Here is a 20,957-nt window from a genome sequence, read left to right as displayed (position 1 = left end):
CAAAGAATGGCTTATATAACTATTGGAAAGGATGAAAATATTGTTTTCTTTTCAAAGTGATGTCAGATTTGATTTTGTATGTTTTAGTTTAGGGTTTTGCTTTTTGTTTTTTCTTTGTACTGTTAGCAATGTCTGTGATCTTTTTCTTTCAACACTGTTTGACGTAGGCTAAAATGATGTCTGTGGATCTGCAGTGCTGAATGAGGGCTCTCCTAACTGATGTTGGTAATTGTGACATCTCAGATCTAGTTAAGTAAGCTGACGAACATGATGAACATGTAATTCTTTCATGGCAGTATTAGAGATTGTTGCCCTTTGCAGATGCTTTTTGTTTATATATAGTACTTATAGAAATGAGCATATATCTTTTGTGACTTTAGATATCCATATAGTAAACTTTAGTTTCTAATGGGCATTAATGTTTGACTGACCGCTGGCCACTGGTGAGGAAATGCTGTGGAATGGCGGGAGTATTGTAATCTGGAGGACCCATCCATTCGCTCGCTAGCTTGAATTCAGGCTTAGGGTAAAAGTGTAGACTCCTGTTACTAGATCCTTAGAACAGAATTCTGTTTCCTTGACCCAGGATCTCTAAGATCATGTATGAAATTGAACACCACTTGTCAGTTTAGTGGTTTAACAGATAGAAACAAAGGGTGATTTCTGCCCTTAAGATAAACTATTTTTTTAAAAGTCAAGTAAGTATCAAACAATGCCATTTGTTACCTGTTATTTCTCTTCTCTGATATTTTTCCTTCCTGCCTAAGCACTCAGATAGGAATTCCCACAAGCCCATACTGATTTCATAGGTAGAGATGAGACTGTCTTCATTTTTACTAGGAACAAGAATGTTCATGTTACATAGATACCTGTGTGTGCCTTGAAGCGAGTTGTCTACTGTGTTGTTAAGGCATATGCACTAAAACTGTGTTGCTTGGAACAATGAAAGCTATTAATCACTCCCCCAGAGATTCTTGGACTAGAGAATGTGAAGACCACTTAATTTGCCATCCTGAATTTAGGCCTCCACTTCTGTCATGAAAATTATTCCTGATTCTTTTTCTCCATTTTTTTTTCTGATGCTCTAGTTTATATTTTTCTTAACAAAGACTTTTAAACATATGTTCTTGACTTCTGTCAAATTAGTCACATTCGTGGATCTCATTTACCTACGCACATTTTCACTGCACAGTGTGAAAAATGCCAGCAAGACTTTTGCTGGGCAGAATCTCCGCAATTCTCAGCATCTTTGCTAATATCCCAGTCGCTTTTCCTTTAGTATACCGTCCTTTCTTGCCTGGGTTTTGTAATCCCTTTCTGGTGTGCATGACATAGGGCTTTCCACAATGCACCTTTCCACAATGCAGTGATGCGCTCCTACCGTAGTTGTTGATTCCCCTATAGTGGGGTCTCAGAAGGAATGGGAGCGATGGAAAAGCAACAAAAATACTACTGGCAATAAAATCACTCATTTGTGACTGCTTTTAGATGCTTCTTTCCATATATCACTGTTTTGAGACTAGAAACTTTAGGAATTCGATACTGGAGAGTTTAATACTGAGGTATTTGGCCTGTGTCTGGCTTACTGTACAGTGGAGGCTGGTAAGTTGCTGTAATACGGAAGAAGTAAGGGAGATGGTCAGTTGACATTCTGTTAGAAGTGTGTTCCTGGCATTTTGGTATGCCGCTGAACCTTTTTATTCGGTGTTTTCAGAAGCAACTTTTTAAAGAGAGTGAAGTCTAATTCATAGCTTTGCCACAATTCCTTAACGTGTCGCTTTATGGTCCTCATCTTGAAGTTAAATGTGTTTGAACAATTGTGCCCTGACCGCATGTGTCTCTTGAAGCCAACTGACTTCTTGCTTAGGACGTTACAAGTAGCTTCTTCAAGAGTTTCAAAAAGTTTTAAAACATCTATTGTCTAATGTTAAATGAAACATAAGATATAAAACTTGACATAAATGGGGTTTATATTTAAACACTGACACACATCTTTGCCACACACACATGCATAAATATACCGTATATAAAAATAGAAGATGTAGGAAAGACTGGGAAATAAGGTGACTATATGTTAGACTGTTATCACTGAAGTTTTTTATTGATAAATTTCCTTGTGGTTTTAATACCCATATAGCCAACATTGAACTATCTTTTATATATAAAAAAATAAATCTTGAGTAGAATTGTTTTCTATTCTTTGGGTGGTCTTCATGGAGAAATTGTATGTTTGGCTTTTTCATTGTTCTTTTTATTGACTCTTTCCTGCTGGCATCCTTGAGGGAGACATTTCCCAAGAAAGACTTGGTCTCCTGTGTGCCTGTGCATCTAGGCATCATTTGCTGGTCCTTCCATCTCTTGGCCTCGTCCTTTCATCCCTGTTGGGAGTCTTTTTCCAGTCTTCTTACTAGATGCTCTCATAGTTGTTGCTGTGGATGATGCTTTTGTATTTCTCTGAAGCACCCCTTGAAGTTCCCCTACAGATCTGCACAAATTGGAGAGTATCGAGAAAATTAGGAAGAAATCTGTGCTTAAATATATTCACTCATTCTAACAATTATTTATTCACTTCTCAGAGACATTTTGGTGCTTAATTTTGTCTTATTGACCTCATGCTAACTTGCTTTAAGGAACATAAGGTAGAAAGAAGAGGATTGGAGTAGGCCCCCACTCTTGAGTTTCACAGTTACAATACTAATCTATCTCAGGTTTTGAGTCTGAGATGTTCTCCCATAGGCTTGTGTGCTTGAACACTTATTTCCCTGCTGAGTGGCACTGTTGAATCCTTAGAGTTATGGAACCTGCCAGTTTGTGCTAAGTCACAGGGATGGATCCTTAAAGGTAATACCCACTCCTGGTTTTAGCCCAAGTATTCTGCTAAACGTCTGTCATGTGAGGGATTCCATTCCACTCTGCTGCCATGGAAACACCCACTATGCTTTCTCTGCCGCAATAGATGGTATGGCCTGAAACTCTGAGCTAACACCGCCTTTCCTTCTTACATAGTTTGTATCAGGCATTCTGGTCACTGCAATGCAAACATAACTAATACCAATACTGCTTTTTGAACCTGACATTTATTTATATTCTACATAAGTATATTCATCTGAGCTCCATGGAGGGGCAAACTCATGTTTGAAATCTGTTGCTGTTGTGTGAAATTAAGAAAGCATTTTTTTTAACGTAGGATTTTAAGAAGGAGTTAAGTCATGGAGACAAGAGCATGCCTAAAAACATTTGCTAATTCAGCATAGAATGAAAGCCCTGGCCTCTGCTTCTGAAGCCAGCATCCTTTGGCTAAGGGATTCTGGCATGTGTTTGGAGCATAAGTGGGTTGGCGTGCAAGTAGACCACATGTTGGAATCAATCTGAGACTTTTTCACTGGTTCTTTGCCTGCTTCTCTGACTACCTGTGGGCTCACAGAAGCCAGGAATTCTAGAAAGGCCATTTGTTTGTTCCTGGCTTCTCAGCCCCAAAATAATAACACAGAAAGCATATTATATACAATGTTGTTTGGCCAATAGCTTAAGCATATTTCTGGCTAGCTCATATCTTAAATTTACCCATCTCCATTAATCTGTGTATTGCCACAAGGCTGTGGCTTACGTGGTAAAGTTCCTGTGTCTGTCTCCCGAGTGGCTACATGGCTTCTCTTGACTCCGCCTTCTTTCTCCCAGCATTCAGTTTAGTTTTCCCCACTTAGTTCTACTCTAACCTATCAGAGGCCAAGACAGATTCTTTATTCATTAACCAAAAAAGCAACACATATACAGAAGGACTTTCTACACCAAGGAACGACAATTCCCTCTGTAGCAGGCTACATTACTGATATTATCTGCTCAGTCAAAGGTAGCTGAGTGTGAATGACAGCACATTCAAAAGGGGATTCTATAGTCATGCATATAAAAGCCAGCAACGTGTACGTCTTTGCTTTGGGGTAGTTTGGGAAAAGGTAATGGGCTGTCTAAAGGAAATATTTAGAGATATGATTAGTTTTCTTTGCAAATAACTATATTATTAACTAAAAAGAGAAAATTGTGGAAGAAAAAGCACCATGTCTTGATTTCTACTTCTCACAGTCACTATCCAAAGCTATTGTTGTGTTTTTCTTGGTACTGGATTTTAATCATGATCTATATACAAGTTTCTTTCCTGTCACTTTCTTATAATCTTACAGCATTGTAAGGGAATTAGCATTTTATAGCCAGTCTAGGTTGAGATTTGAGGGAAAAAAATTGAAAATATGCTCATTTGAGATTGATCTTTTTATAGTCTGTGTCAAAGGATCTTGGTTACCAGAATTTATCCATTATAAAAAGTGTCCTTCCAAGAATCTTTCTGTTTTAGCAAATCATTTATTTCTGTAAAGAGGAACATGAACTGCTAAGTAGGATAGAAGGTCATTTCTCAGGCTCATTATTTTCAGGCATTGTTCCTAGAGAAGAGCAAGTCCGAAGGATATTTAGTCTGGATTTGCTGTTGTTCCCTATTATAAAAAGAATGGGAAAGAGATGAACTACTTCTTTCCTTCACTTTCATTTCTTTGGAGAAATTAATCTCAAATAATTGAGTTCAACTGTTCACATCCTCATTCGAGGAAACCACGTCCTACCCTTGTTGCTGATCCTTTTGTGCATATAGTTAAGGCCCCGTTCCCTTATTCTTCATAGTGCCCTGTTACTGCATCATGGCAGCGTGCCCTACTAACCATCCATAGATTCCTGGCTAACAGCAGGCATCAGTCATGACAATCACCAACTTTCTGTGCAAGTTGTGTGGCATTACTACATGATCTCAATTATCAAATACGCTTCATCAGAAAGGCTGTCGAAACTACAGGTAAAATAGCAAAGGGTGTTTGGGGGACCACGTCAGCAAGCACTGTTTTATTCTGTGAGATGTTGTTTTTATTAATAATACTATTCGTATGTTGTGAATCATATGGCCAAATGCCTTTTACCTCTGAGGTTATAGCAAAGGCAATCTGTTTTTTCCTATAGGATAGGTAGAGACTGGTGTGACCTGCCTTTTTATCATTTTCCTTTGCTTTCTTTTAGTTCAGTGATTGTCCAAGCGAGGTGTAAAAGGCCCTTTTTTCCAGATCCTTCTGCTCTCTCTCTCACCCTTTTCAAGTCACATTACTGCAGTAATGAATCCGTCCATGTGGTCACCGCGGGGTTCGTCTGGGTGTTTGCTGAACCTGCTTACGCTTGATTTCTTCCAAGAGACATGAATTTGGCATGGGAAAATGAATTCTTTCTGGGACGGCAGACGTGCCTGGTACACTCATTTGCTGTAACCATGTGTGCTGTGGTTGAGGGAAAAAAAATGAGAGTGCAGGATTGTTGAAAGTGGAGGGTTAAAATAACAGAAGCATTTTGGTGATTACACAGAGTTAAAATGTGAGCAGTTTTGCCACAGTTACTCACCCTGTGCTTCCATGGCTTGTTTTACAAGGATAAAGGGATGTGTGCAGGTCTGCAGAATAGAGCTCTTCTGTGCCCTTAATAGTCACTCTGTGTGAAAACATTTCCACCCTTCCTCCTACTCTGTGGCAAAAGAGTTCTTTGCTCAGAAACTCTGTCCTTCTCAGTCTGTTCCTTTTATTTGTCTATAGCCTCTGGATCAGCTGCTTGTTTTTCTCAGAACAAACATGTTAGTAGGGGAAAAAAAGCCTTATTTTGCGATTGAATATACAATGGGGTTGACATGGTTTTGAGCGTAATGATACAGTGATCACTTTGAAATGAATGTGTTTTCTCTGAAGAAAGAAGGAAAACCCTGAGCAAAAGTCTTGTGACTCTGCTGTGAATATGGCCTGCTCTCTAAGTGTTGTTGTTTTTTTTTTCTGTTTTAGTTTCAGTAAGCCTTGTTTAGGGGATTCTCTGAGGTCTGAATCATAATACCTATTCTATTTTTGCTTTGTTTTGGGATACCCAAATTCCTTTGGTATATGTGAGGGGGAATCAAACATAGCCACTTGCTCACATGCATGGATTTTCTGGCTGAATTCCAGCATCAAAACACAGCAGCCCAACTGGTCCCCACTGATTCCACACTGCTGCCTGGTATCTCAGCCCAGAGGTCTGCTTCTTTTGGAATCATAAACAGGCCTTTTTACTTCTGTAGATTATTAGAAGGTCTGGTCATTTGGTGTGGTGGTTGGAACTACGTTCTTCAGTTCTGGAGAAGTGCGCTTCTGACCATGATGCTTACAGGCCTTCTCTGAGTGAATCTTGCCCAGCTTTGTTTCCTTGAGGAGACTCAGTGGCGATCTGTGGTCTCCACCTTCTGTTCAGATCAAATGTACCATGATGCTATGAAGACCGTCATCTGGTTCAGTTTTGCTCAGATCAGAAATATCCTTTATTTTTTTTGTTACTGAAAATCCCTTCCTAATATACTGTTTCAAACAACCCTTTGCAAACTCTGGCTTTGGCAGCATTCATAACTTAACCTCTAATACAGTAACACACACACACATCCAGAAAACCCTGCAGTGCTGGGGTTTAACCTCTAATACAGTAACACACACACACACACACACACACCTCTGCACTGCTGGGATTTTCAAGCCAGAAAGAAGCACACCATTTTGTCCTTTTTCTTTTGATGGTTTCTGAATATCAGAAGTAGTCTGATTACTATAGTAGATTCTTATTATAGTAGATCAAACAATGTGCTATTGTTGTAGGAAAATCATCGTGCCAAACTACTTACCATGTACAGGAAGAAACCCAGAATTCATCAACTCAGAGTTCTTCAAAACTAAGTTGAGTTACAGCACTCTTCATTATGCCCAAATATGCTTAGATCGATGATTGACGTGTTGGCCTAGCACTTCTGGTACAGGGTAGAGAAGGCTTTGAGACAGTTATGATTTGGCTAACTCTCCAGCATTAGCTTATTGAATTGATTTTCTCATGGAATTTATCACTGATACAGGATTGAAGTGATGCTGAGTGTTTAATGAACATCCCTTCCTAGGCCTACAAGATAGAATGCTGAACTTAGTCCTGGGCCACATGAGCTCAGGAAAAGTGCCTATTAAATCATAATGGAGGAGCCAGGATGCTCTAAACTGGCATGTGGAAAGGTGTTGCCACTGGATACCTTGACCAGTTAGGGAGTTCAGGGCTGACTGGCATCCCAGAAACATCGTTTTATTCAAAACCTAAAGGATGGCAATGCACTGTGGGGGGCTAGGGCTCTGAGTCCCTTGTCACCAGAAGTAAGAGGGCAAGGTCACGCTGTGCAGCTAAATAGCAATCCATCCTATGAACACTAAAGTTCTTCCAGGGAGTTTAATAAAGGCAAGAGCCTTCAGAATATTCTGGTGCCAGCATACAGTTATGTATTATAGGACAGAATAAAACCCAAAATCAACAAGCAAAGCAGTGAATTTAAAACGACACATAACCTTGCTTCTGCTGCCAAACGGGGACAGTTTTCCTTGAAAGGTCCCACACAGTTGAAGGAGACACCCAGTTTCTACAAGTTGTAATCTGATCTCCACATGTATCCCGTGGCCTGTGAATACATCCACACTCCCACAGAGGGAGGTTAGAGTGAGAGACTAGATGCTATCATCAGTAAATAAGTAATTATATATCAATGTACATTTATGTATTTTAGACTCTCAGTCACTGGTGATACTGGACCAGACAAGCCCACCAGAAAGCTCGTGTTGAAAAGAGGGAACATTATTGGCACATAGAAATATCAAGTAGAGATATTTGTGGCATTCCATCATGTTACAGATTTTTAGGTATGGGTCTTCGCTTATAACTGGTTTCCACAATGTTGTCAGTTCACATAGACCCTTTCTTCCGATGAACATTTCTGTTGCATGCCCTTCCTCTTAAGCTTTATAGCATTCCCCATATCTATGTGCCATAGTTTCCCCATTCTTTTCTTCATTTTTATTCATATAAACAGAATAATTCATGTGTATCTTAATTATTCTTCATGGCAAGGTTGCCCACTAAAGGAATCATGCTGATATTCTTTGTACAGATTAGGGGAAAATATACCTTTCTGTTCTCGTCCTAAATCGATTTTGTATTTCCTTGGCCTGACGGGAGAACCTTGCTAGGCCTTGGGGGTGTGATAGCTCAGTTAACAGGATTTTTAGGTATGGAAATGGGCTCTTTTCTTATCGCAGTCCTCGACAATAGTATGCTTAAATTGAATAAACCTTCATGTCAATGTGTTCTATCCAGGTATGGACACATGAATGCTAGGGACTTCGTGGGCTGTGCTGTGTGTATTTATTCCATTAGAAGCCTTGGTGATGTCCAAAGTTCAAACTGATGATGTCTCCTTTGAAAGATGTTTGGGGTGGGTGGGAGGCGCTCCTTACAGTGCTGGCTCTCTGGACTTTAAGGATGCTCTTGAATTTGAGCATGTCGGCCTCACCTGACCTCTGGTTTGTCTGTATAAAAATCAAGGAGGAAAAAATAAAAAAAAAAGAACAGTTTCAAGGGAGGATCTGAATGCCCCCACTTGACTTGATTTTACTTCTGAGAAACAACTTGACATCAGTGCCATCCTTAGCCAGGGAGCTGCCTGTCTTCACAGTCTTTTATACCCTCTCGGAAGTGTGGCGAGAATTAATTAAATGGAAAAGCTTCTGAGACCAACTGCTCTAGAGTGCCACATCAGACCATACTGTTTCTGCTATTTCTGCCTCAGAAGTTATTAAGAATAGCCCATCACTAGCTGTAGTATGTGTTTGCAGAGCACAGCACTGTGAAATGAACAAGTGTGGATGTGAGGAACAGAAGCGAGATGTTTATGCCTGCATCTCTCTGGCAGGAAGTCTGTAGAGACTTTGGAAGGCGAGTGTGTGTGTGTGTGTTTGTATTAGGTCTGTCCCATGTTGGGATTGTCCCAGGACACCACTTGAAAACATCTGTTTTGATTCTGACAGAAACATTTGCAATTATTTTAACTATCACTACGGAACCATTTATGAGCGTGCTTTCTTCCCCCGTAATATGCAAAAACACAGGAAAGAGTGAGCAAGTGTCTCTTGATTAGATTGCCCAATGTAAAACTTTAATCAGATAAAATATATTAAACCTTTGTTTTTGCTGTTTTCCTTTTGTGTATTTGTTACACTAACGTTACTTAATATGCCTTAAGCATATACTTGCTTATATTTTTAGGTGAGAAATACTGTTGCACAGATTATATATGTTGATAAATAATATTCATTTTTAATATTTTGACCTCTTAGTGGTTAGGTCTATAATATGTTTTGTTATGTTTTTTTTTGGGGGGGGGGTGAGACAGGGTTTCTCTATATAGCTTTGGAGCCTGTCCTGGAACTAGCTCTAGTAGACCAGACTGGCCTCGAACTCACAGAGATCCACCTGCCTCTGTCTCCCGAGTGCTGAGATTAAAGGTGTGCACCACCACCACCTGGCTTATGGTATGTTTTTTGAAGGCCTAAGTGATTCTGTTTTATGGTGAGATTTGAGAAGTGCTCTTAAGATATACATTAGTATTTCCTAGACCCTGGCATTGAGTACTGTTGCCCGCCTGTTCATTTATTCATTTGTTTCTTCTAGTCAGCAGTTCTCAGACTGTGAGTTGTGACTCTGTGGGGTTGCTTATCAGATATTTACATTATGATTCATGACAGCAGAATTGCAGTTATAAAGTAACAATAAAATAGTTTTATGCTTGGAGGTCACCACACCATGAGGAACTGTATTAAAGGGTCACAGCATTAGGAATGAGAACAACTATTCTGAGGGAAAAAAGTAATTTCTGTGTCTATATCATGATCACAGAAGTTGAAGAAATATGAAAACCATAGATAGTCTGAAAAGGTCTTTTGAGGTGTCGGTGGAGGTGCTGGTGGTGGTATGTGTGTGTTTGTTTTGATTTGGTCTGTTTTTATTGGTGAGCATTAGAACTGAATGGTTAGAATGGTATGCTTTTGTTGTTGTTTATTTTGGTTCTGATTTGTCCAATTTTGAGACAGATGTCTCTTTATATAGACCAGGCTTTTCTTTAACTCGTGATTCTTTTGTACCAGTCTCCCTGATTTGGGAATTACAGACATGCATCATCATGCCTAGCTTAGAATAGTCTCGTCTTTAAGACACCCAGTTGCAGTCTTAGACAACCTGGGCTTGACCAGCATCATCTAGAAAATACGATTGTCATTCTTCTCTCAATTGTGATTGTGAGAATTGTGTATGAAATGCACTTGACGGTGTTTACATAAGATGAGTGCTATATAAACGTTTGTTGTTATGATGTATTGATTAATTTCCAGCTAGTCCTTTAATTTCTGTTTTCTGAGACACAGAAGGCAACATGGATAACCACAAGAGAAAAGCATCGCATTTGTCAAGTAACACATAGCTGTTGTCATGAAACAATACTCCCTGTCCCCATTGTTTAACAAGTTAATTAGGAATCCCTCTGTACATATTTTTCTGTTTCGTGGCTATGTGGAAATATCATTATGCCCCTTCAATTATGTTGTATAAAAGGCTGCCTCACAGTTTACTCTTCATTTCTTAGTTATGTTTGGGCATTTTTTATGTCATTGCTTTCCTTGATCAAGATATAATGTGGGTGTTTGAATATTATCCTGCTGTTTAGATGTGGATCTTTACCTTTTACCACTGTCTCCTGTTGTCTTAGAAAATTTCCATCCTAAATAGAATTTATTTTTACTCATGTATATTGCTCATCACATTCTTCACATTACATTCAGTAAGCATGCATTTGCCAAGAATCTCCACCATCCTTGTCTTGTTGCAGCTCGAACAATTAGCAATTTCTGACACGGAGCTTCCTTACAACAGATGTTTATTGAGTAAAAAATTAATTGTATTTGTGTGGATATACATGGAATATTTTATTTCCATGTTTTTAGTTATTATTTGATCTTTTCATTTTGTTTTTGTTTTGTTTTGAGAAATCGTTTCTCTGTGCAGCCCTGGCTGTCCTGGATCCCGCTCTCTAGACCAGGCTGCCCTCAGACTCACAGAGATCTGCCTGGTTCTGTCTCTCAAGTGCTGGAATTAAAGGCATGCAACTACCACCATGATTTTTTTTAACCTTTGATACAGGGTTTTACTGTATATCCCAAGCTGGCCTCAAACTCACTCTGTATCCTGGCCTGGCTCTGAATTTGTGGTAATCCTGCTGCTGTAACTTCCTTTCCCTATGCCCCATGAATGCATTTAAAATTATTCTAGAACTTTTGCCTGGGGGTTTGTAAGAAGATTTGAAGTTAGAAATTGCATTTGCACTATAATCATTTAAAGGATAATATGTAGCCCAGTGTCCTGGTGTATGACCTGTGATCCTAGAACTCAGAAGTCTGATGTAAATTCAAGGCCAGTCTCAGCTAGTTGATAAAACCCCCCTTCTAAAACAAGCAAACAGAAAAAAAAGCAGGACCTCAGATGCTTCTTGAAAGATAATAGTATTACTAATTCTATCTTAAAGTCAATTTACTAGAGAAAAGAGGGACCTGATGGCACTACTATAGTTAAGCATGTATCTAATGTAGCCATGTATTTAGTCTCAATTTCATAAGGAAAAATAGATGTTGGTATTTTGAAGTTTTTTTACAAGACAAATATTCATTCACTGATCAAATGCCTTCTAAATTTCTTCTGTGGGCTATGATGTTATAAACTATTTAGATGTCTGCTTCAGTAAAAGTGACAAGTCCCTTTCTTTGAAGAAGCTGACACATACATATAGGATATTAAATAAAAGGAGAAATGGGGAACACTCCAACAGAGGGTTCAAGCCAAGGTTTGTTTAGGAGCTGGACATTTGGGTAGCCACAGATGTGAGAGAGCTTAGTAACTCAGATATGGATGAAAGTCAAGGGCACGGCATGTCACTAAGACAGGAGATGGAATGGTTCCAGTCCATTATTCCACAGACTTACACTTAAATAATAAGTGAGTAGGATTGTATGCAAATCTGAGAAAAATCACTGTAGCTGCAGACAGAAGGATCTCCTGAGGAATGACCAGGTTGGATATTGTTGAAGAACACCAAGTGCTTTCTTAGCAACGTGGACATACCTGGAACAGGAAATTCCCTATTTAAAGATTGATAGCAGGGTTCGGCGTTTGAGTGGTCATCAGGGGAGAGGCTCAGGTAGCCCCCTCTGCTCTCATTTGAGCTGGCTGAATTAGGAAAACTAGAATAAAGCAGCTGTAGGAGGGATGAAAAGGTTTTCATATGTTAAATCTGAAAAACATGTAAGACATTCAAGTCAATAGATGAAGTAATTGGTTGAGTGTCTAAGTTCAGGGTAAGAATACAGATGAACCCAAGAGACAGTACTTTTGTGATACTGATCATGTTTCAAGCTCTGGACGTGGATCTGAGAAAAGAATACCAGGAAAAGAGGTCACTTTGTGGATTGAGGGCTTTTGACCAGCTTGTTGACCATTTTTATTGTTATTAATTCTATGTAAAGATTACAAAATTATTTGTAAAGATATGAAGCTTAGGTATTTTAATTCAGGTATGTAAGCAGAGACTGCTCATTCTCTCCTGGCCTCCCAGACCAAATAATCACACAGAAACTGTGTTAATTTCAACGCTACTTAGCCTTTTAGCTCAGGCTTCTCATTTACTAACTCTTACATCTTAAATTAACCCATTTCTGTTATTTTATGTTTTACCACAAGGCTCAAGGTTTGTTACCTCTTGCTTCTTGAACTGCTACATGGTGTCTGCCTCCTTTGGCAGCTACTTGGCACCTCTCTGATTCTGCCTTCTTTCCTCCTCTATCTTTGTTGGGAATTCCTACCTAGTTTTATTCTGCCCTGACACAGACCAAAACAGTTTTAATTCATTAAGCAATAAAAGCAACACATATACAGCAGGGCATACCTCATCATAGGTATGTACCTTTTGTACACTTAGGTTAAACAAGAGATAAAGATGAAAACATTCCCATGGGGCAGTAGATTATGATCTCATTTCCAGTGGTTTTCAGCCGGATACTTACTGACCTGGGTAAGGTTGGAAATTAATATAGACTTTTGATTACATGATTATTATGAGCTGCTATCAACATTGAATGAACAAGAAGTCAACACATCAGTTGTAAACCCAAGGTGATAGCAATGCTGCTTGAGAGATGCCAGTGGCACATTGACTGTGAATTTTTTCTATTTATTTATTTATTTATTTATTTATTTATTTATTTATGATCTCTGCCTTCTCCCCGCCACCGCCTCCCATTTCCCTTCCCCTCCCCCAATGAAGTCCCCCTCCCTCATCATCTCTAAGAGCAATCAGGGTTCCCTGCCCTGTGGGAAGTCCAATGACCACCCACCTCCATCCAGGTCTAGTAAGGTGAGCATCCAAACTGCCTAGGCTCCCACAAAGCCAGTACGTGCAGTAGGATCAAAAACCCATTGTCATTGTTCTTGAGTTCTCAGTAGTCCTCATTGTCCGTTATGTTCAGCGAGTCCAGTTTTATCCCATGCTTTTTCAGACCCAGGCCAGCTGGCCTTGGTGAGTTCTTGATAGAACATCCCCATTGTCTCAGTGTGTGGGTGCACCCCTCGCGGTCCTGAGTTCCTTGCTCGTGCTCTCTCTCCTTCTGCTCCTAATTTGGACCTTGAGATTTCAGTCCGGTGCTCCAATGTGGGTCTCTGTCTCCTTTTATCGCCTGATGAAGGTTAATATTCAGGAGTTTGACTATATGTTTTTCTTTGGGTTCACCTTCTTATTTAGCTTCTCTAGGATCACGTATTATAGGCTCAATGTCCTTTATTTATGGCTAGAAACCAATTATGAGTGAGTACATCCCATGTTCCTCTTTTTGGGTCTGGCTCACCTCACTCAGGATAGTGTTTTCTATTTCCGTCCATTTGCCTGCAAAATTTAGGAAGTCATTGTTTTTTGCTGCTGAGTATACTCTAATATGTATATATTCCATACTTTCTTCATCCATTCTTCCATTGAAGGGCATCTAGGTTGTTTCCAGGTTCTGGCTATTACAAACAATGCTGCTATGAACATAGTTGAGCATATACTTTTGTTGTATGATAGGGCATTTCTTTGGTATATTCCCAAGAGTGGTATTGCTGGGTCCAGGGGTAGGTTGATCTCGAAATTCCTGAGAAACCGCCACACTGCTTTCCAAAGTGGTTGCACAAGTTTGCATTCCCACCAGCAATGGATGAGTGTACCCCTTTCTCCACAACCTCTTCAGCAAAGGCTATCATTGGTGTCTTTTATTTTAGCCATTCTGAAAGGTGTAAGATGGTATCTTAAAGTTGTCTTGATTTGCATTTCCCTGATTGCTAAGGAAGTTGAGCATGACCTTAAATGTCTTTTGGCCATTCGAACTTCTTCTGTTGAGAATTCTCTGTTCAGTTCAGTGCCCCATTTTTTTAATTGGGTTGATTAACCCTTTACAGTCTGGTTTCTTGAGTTCTTTATATATTTTGGAGATCAGACCTTACAGCTGATAAACACCTTTGGTAATGTGGCAGGATACAAGATCAACTCCAAAAAATCAGTTGCCTTCCTATACACCAAGGATAAGGAAGCAGAGAGGGAAATCAGAGAAACATCACCTTTCACAATAGCCACAAATAACATAAAATATCTTGGGGTAACTCTGACCAAGGAATTGAAAGATCTATTTAACAAGAACTTTAAGTCTTTGAAGAAAGAAATTGATGAGGACACCAGAAAATGGAAGGATCTCCCTTGCTCTTGGATTGGGAGGATCAACATAGTAAAAATGGCAATTCTACCAAAAGCAATCTATAGATTCAACGCAATCCCCATCAAAATCCCATCAAAATTCTTCACAGATCTGGAAAAGACAATAATCAACTTTATATGGAAAAGCAAAAAACCCAGGATAACCAAAACAATCTTATAAAATAAAGGATTGTCTGGAGGCATTACCATCCCTGACTTCAAACTCTATTACAGAGCTACAGTATTGAAAACAGCTTGGTATTGGCATAGAAACAGAGAAGTCGACAAATGGAATCGAATAGAAGACCCTGGCTTTAACCCACAAACCTATGAACACCTTATTTTTGATAAAGGAGCTAAAAGTATACAATGGAAAAAAGAGAGCATCTTCAGCAAATGGTGCTGGCAAAACTGGAAGTCAATCTGTAGAAGAATGAAAATAGATCCATATCTATCACCATGCTCAAAACTCAAGTCCAAATGGATTAAAGACCTCAATATCAGTCCGAACACACTGAACCTGATAGAAGAGAAAGTGGGAAGTACTCTACAACACATGGGCACAGGAGAACACTTCCTACGTACAACCCCAGCAGCACAGACATTAAGGGCATCATTGAATAAATGGGACCTCCTGAGACTGAGAAGCTTCTGTAAAGCAAAGGACACTGTCATTAAGACAAAAAGGCAACCCACTGACTGGGAGAAGATCTTCACCAACCCCGCAATTGACTGTCTGAGTTCTCTCTTCTGCAGCCCTCCCTTCTTGGTGATTAAATGGCTACACTCCTCACCTCTCACAACTAGTCGTCTCCAGCCTCGAGGAGATGATGGTTACTCAGTGCAGGTTGCAGGTCCCTTTTCTCACCCTGCCTGCTCACCATGTACACGATGCCTGTATGTATCAGTTCTTCACGAATGCCTGGTTGGAGCATGTTCTTGTCATTTTTCTTTGGTTCTGTTTTGGAGGATCCTGACTCCTAAGGCTATCTTTCCAGCATATTATTTTTCTCAAGTATGGTTTCCTGGGGAACTTGTAATTCTAAGACACAAGGTCTAATTTTAAATTCCTGATTTGGTTCCCTACAGGATTCTGTTGAATACAGAATTTGTTTAATTTTACAACTTGTCATTTACTGTCATAACCCAAGCATTTTGGATGTTGCTAGATAGGTGAAGGGTTCCTTTTCATTCAGGTGAAAGTGATCTTCATAGTGTCCAATCAGAATAGGAATGTGTGTGTGTGTGTGTGTGTGTGTGTGGTGTGGTGTGGTGTGGTGTGGGGGAGTATGTTTAACTAAGCAGTATATTATTAGAATATACAAGCTGAAGACATTAATGAAGAAGGACCCAGTTAAGACCTTGACATTCTGTACCAGACCACATGGAAAAGTAAACTGAACCTAGAAAAACCATAAAGTTAGACTTTTTCCCCCAGTCGATAATGTCAATCATTAACATGTCACAGAGGTGAAACTGATTGCAGAAGGGATTAGCTTTGATTTCTTTGATGACTCATCAGCAACAACAACATAGAGTTCATACTTTTTTTGTTGTTGTTGTTGTTTTTAGAGACAGGGTTTCCCTGTCTTGTTCTGGAGCCTGTCCTGGAACTAGCTCTTGTAGACCAGGCTAGCCTCGAACTCAGAGATCTACCTGCCTCTGCCTCACAAGTGCTGGGATTAAAGGTGTGTGCTACCACTGCCTGGATAGTTCATACTTTGAACATCTTACAGACTTGACAATAATTGCATACAGTGACTGAGGAACTGGCCTAACAGAAGTCACATTCTCTAGTACAGCTGTAAACTCAGCCCTGGAACAGATGCTTAAAGTTCCATATCTTTTGAAAACTAATGCCAATCAATTGCATTTAAACAGTGCAATAATGTAGCCCTCACTTCTTAGAAACAATTCACGAGTTTTCTTCTCGATAAGCAGTTTCTCTCTCTCTCTCTTTCTCTCTCTCTCTCTCTCTCTCTCTCTCTCTCTCTCTCTCTCTCTCTCTTCCACATTCTTTGAGTGATGGTTTCAGAGCCCCATCTTCAGAGCCATTGTGTGCTTGTCTAAAATTCCACATGATCTCTCCTGTATGCAAGACCTCATTTTGAATTCTTACATGTGCTTGCATGTGTGTGGGTGTGAATGCTGATATAGCTCCTTGAGTTAGAAAGGGACTGAAAGAGAAGAGAGGAGGGTTGAAGGAAAGGGGATAAGAGGGTACTAATAGGACGTGTTTGATATCAAAGTGGAAAGGAGACAGGGACAGGGGCAAGGGAAACCACCCCCCAAAAAAGAGTCTGTATGAAAATGCCATAATAAACCCATTACTCTGCTAAGTACCAAAAAGAAAAGCATTCCCTAGGCAAACCTCCCCCATGTCCCCTTTTCTCCACTGTGTGTTTTATTGCGTGTGTGCTGGCACGTGTTTGGATATTTTTATCATAAGTGTCTTTAAAACTAGTATATTTTGGTGTATACAGTTTTCTTCCCAAGTTTTACATATTTTATCTTATTGGATGTGAAAGGAAAAAGAGCAGGAATAATTATTTTAAAGTGTATGTATTTGTGTTCTTCATGGTTAAAGAAAACTGTGCCAATGCTTATCTGGTCCACATAATCAGTTAATTGAAGAGTCATGTTGCTGAATATTTTCTGTTTATTGGATTATTTGGTGGTTCCAAGAATATATTTTGACATTTTATCTTATTTTTGATTTTGTACGAATTCTTGAATTTTTGTCATAATTTAACACTTCGGTTTGGAAAATCGAGCACATTTAAATATCACACTCATCTATACATGCATGTATGTGTGATTTTCTGAGACTTGAATCTTTTTATGTGCTGATTTTTCCACCATTCGTTTTCCAGGCGTCTTCGGTGTATATTAATGAAGCCCTGTTGTGTTAGTGTGTGCCTGAGGTAGCACTCTTCGCCGGGACACAGTGAGAATTGCTGTGCACATGAGACAGGAAGACACGGCTTTGGCTCTGACCTGTCCCTTTTTAGGAGCCAGGCCTTGCCTTCCCTTTTGGTCATGTCAGGATAGCTTCTTGTTTTCCTGTCTCTTCCAAGAAAACTCTCATTGCACAATATATTATTGATGATAGTAAGTACATTATTGAACAGTGAACCTTCACAGCTTATCTTGCTTGACTGAGAATAGATCAATTGATTGGGAACGCCCTGTTTAATATCCACACCCTCCCCCATTATGCTGGCTAGTTTTACATCAGCTTGATGCATGCTGGAGTCACAGGAGAGGAGGGAGTCTCAACTGGGAAAAATGCCTCCGTAAGATTGTCTGGTAGGCAAACCTGTAGGGCATTTTCTTAACTGGTGATTCATGGAGGAGCGGACATCTCATTGTTGGTGGTGCCTTCCCTGGGCTTGTGGTCTTTGATGCTACAAGAAAACAGCTGAGCAAGCCAATAAGCAGCACTCCTTCATGGCCTCTGCATCAGTTCCTGCCTCTAGTTTCCTGGGTTGCTTGAGTTCCTATCCTGATAAACAGTGGTGTGTAAACAGAAGCCAAATAAACCTCCTCCCCAACTTACTTTTCTTCGTGGTGTTTCATCACAACAATAGACACCCCAACTAAGACACCAGCCCTTCTCCACTCTCATCCCTATTCTTGGCTTTGGTGAATCTTAGGTATTTTCAACATTTCATGTGGTAAAATCACGCAATATTTGTCTACTGATAAACATCTTAAGTATTTTTTCTTGTTATTGTAAATTGTGTATAATGAACATAAAAATGACACTTTCTCTTGAAGATCCACATTCCAATAATACTGGATATGTACCAGTAAGGGAAATTGCCAGGTCATATGTTGTTCCATGTTAATATTTTGAAGACTTCTCTACTGTATTTCCTGTCTGCCCTGTTATTTTGCCTTCCCAACGGCAGCATGCAGAGACCCTACCATTCTTGACAACACTAGTTTGCCTGTTGGCTTTGCCTGATTACAAAGATTCTGATGAAGATGTGACTCCTCATTTGAATTTGGTTTGCATTTCTATATTAGTAATTTTGAACTGTGTTTAATGTTTTGTCTTTTGTATGCCATTTAGGGATGTATTTTTGTTGTTATTTCTAAATCCTAAGGCTTGTGTTTTAAATTTTCCTTTTTTTAATTTTTATGTTTAGTTTATGGACATTTTTTGCATGTGTACATACATGTATACCATGCGTTTCTAGTGTCCCATGAATGCCAGAAAACAATATCAGATCCCCTGGAGCTGGAGTTATGGGTGGTTGCGAGCAGGCATGTGGATCCTAGGGACCGAGTCCTCTCTTGAGCCCCTCTTTGTCTCTGTGTACTGTGCCATAAGGCTTTCTTAGTGACTTTGGTGGTTGGCCCCTTACCGGGATACGTAATCATCTGCTTCCATTCATGGCTTGCATTTCATGATGTTTTTGCTGTGTAGAGATTTTCAATATGATATCGTTTCCCTGGTTCATTGTGTTTCTGTTGCCTGTGCTTCCGGTGCCATATCCATTACATCATTGTCGAGACCATTCTCTTAAACTTAATTTCTGTGTTCTCTCCTCGAAGAGTTTCCATCTTTAGAAGGATCTTGAGTTGGTGGTGTAAGACCAGTCTTTAATTTGTTTTCTGGTTGATGAAGCCCAGTGTTTCCACACAATCTGTAAAAGACACTGTACCTTCTCCACTCTTTGTTCTTGGCACTCATGTAGAAAATAAGAACTTTATATGCGTTTGTTTGTTTCCAGACTGCCTTTTCTGTTCCTTCCATCCTAGGCCTCTCTTTAGTTTGTTTCCAGTCTGCCTTTTCTGTTCCTTCCATCCTAGGCCTCTCTTTATGTTGTTGCAACATTCTTTTTTATTAAGATTGGCAGAATATTTTGAAATTAACAGTGGGGTGAATCCTGCTTTGCTCCTCCTTTCCACGAGTGGTTTGGCTATGTGTGGTCTCTTCCGTTCCCATCTGAGTATGAAATAAATAACTGCTCTATTTGTATGGTTTGATAAGTATCACTCTAGACCTGAATTTTTACAAATTTATTTACATACTTATTTTCATCACTGCTTTCCTTTTCAGTCAGTAAATAGTCCGTGTTTTGGTTAAGCATATTCCTGGTGTTTTATCTCATTGGTGCTGCACACAATGACTGAGGTTCAGTTAGTGAGCTCCTTAAGGAAAGGCCATGCCTTATTTATACATTTTTCACCTAATTCGCCATTCTCCCTGTTGCGTATTGTTTTTCTTTTATTGCTGATCGTTTGTTATCAAGCTTCTCTTTCATTTCAGGGCTCTGCTAGTCTAACATCCTCTCCTCCTGTGTCTACTCCCGTCACGGGACATAAGAGAATGGTCATTCCAAACCAGCCCCCTCTGACGGCAACCAAGAAGTCGGCGATGAAACCACAGCCTTCGCCCCAGGCTGCACCCATCCCAGTTACACCCATCGGCCCTCTCAAACCGCAGCCTCAGCCAGTTCCAGCCTCTTACACTACAGCGTCCACACCTTCGAGGCCCACCTTCAATGTGCAAGTGAAGTCGGCCCAGCCCAGCCCACATTACATGGCTGGCCCATCTGCTGGACAAATATATGGCCCAGGGCCTCAAGGCTATAGCACTCAGCCAGTTCCTCCGTCAGGACAGGGTCCTCCTGCTTCAACTCGTGCTGCTGCTGACTATGCTTATGTTCCACCCCCGGGGCATCCGCCTGAGCCGGGATACGGGTATACCCCCAACCAAGGACGCTATTATGAACCGTATTATGCAGCAGGGCCTGGTTATGGGGGCAGAAATGATGTGGATCCTTCTTATGGACAACAAGTTCAGCCTAATACCTGGAAGCGGGAACCTGGGTATGCTGCTTCTGGAGCCGGGAATCAGAACCCTCCCGGGATGTATCCCGTCAGTGGTCCCAAGAAGACCTATATCACTGACCCTGGGCCAGCCCAGTGTGCACCACCACTGCAGCCAAAGGTAAGAAGTTGACTGACATAGCAGTGGGGGAAAAAGGCAATATCTGCTTAATCTGCCTTCCCTAGAGAGCAGCACTAAAGACAGACATGCACGTGCGCCTCTTTCTATTAGCAGATGGCACCCCGGAGGAAACCAGTGAAGCAGGAAAGCTGAGTGTGGTCCTGTTTGCTCAGTACCAATATAGTCACTGTTTAACATCCAGTGCAACCAACTGCCCAGTAACGAAGGATTTTCTTTCCAAACACGAATGAACATATATCTCAGAAA

At 40.2% G+C, this 20,957-nt stretch overlaps 1 protein-coding gene across 2 annotated transcripts in view; it reads left to right on the top strand.

Annotated features, from left to right (window-relative positions):
* Positions 1-20,957, top strand: part of Lpp (LIM domain containing preferred translocation partner in lipoma) — a 623,722-nt gene that overhangs the window by 370,572 nt on the left and 232,193 nt on the right. For both annotated transcript variants that reach the window (XM_057763582.1, XM_057763583.1), the window contains exon 7: positions 20,007-20,690. In XM_057763582.1, the coding sequence (XP_057619565.1) occupies positions 20,007-20,690 (684 nt within the window). The remainder of the gene's footprint in view (positions 1-20,006; positions 20,691-20,957) is intronic.

Source organism: Chionomys nivalis, chromosome 3 (genome assembly GCF_950005125.1).
Source record: "Chionomys nivalis chromosome 3, mChiNiv1.1, whole genome shotgun sequence".
In the NCBI taxonomy this organism is placed as follows: domain Eukaryota; kingdom Metazoa; phylum Chordata; class Mammalia; order Rodentia; family Cricetidae; genus Chionomys; species Chionomys nivalis.
This window is presented reverse-complemented; position numbering and strand designations above follow the sequence as displayed.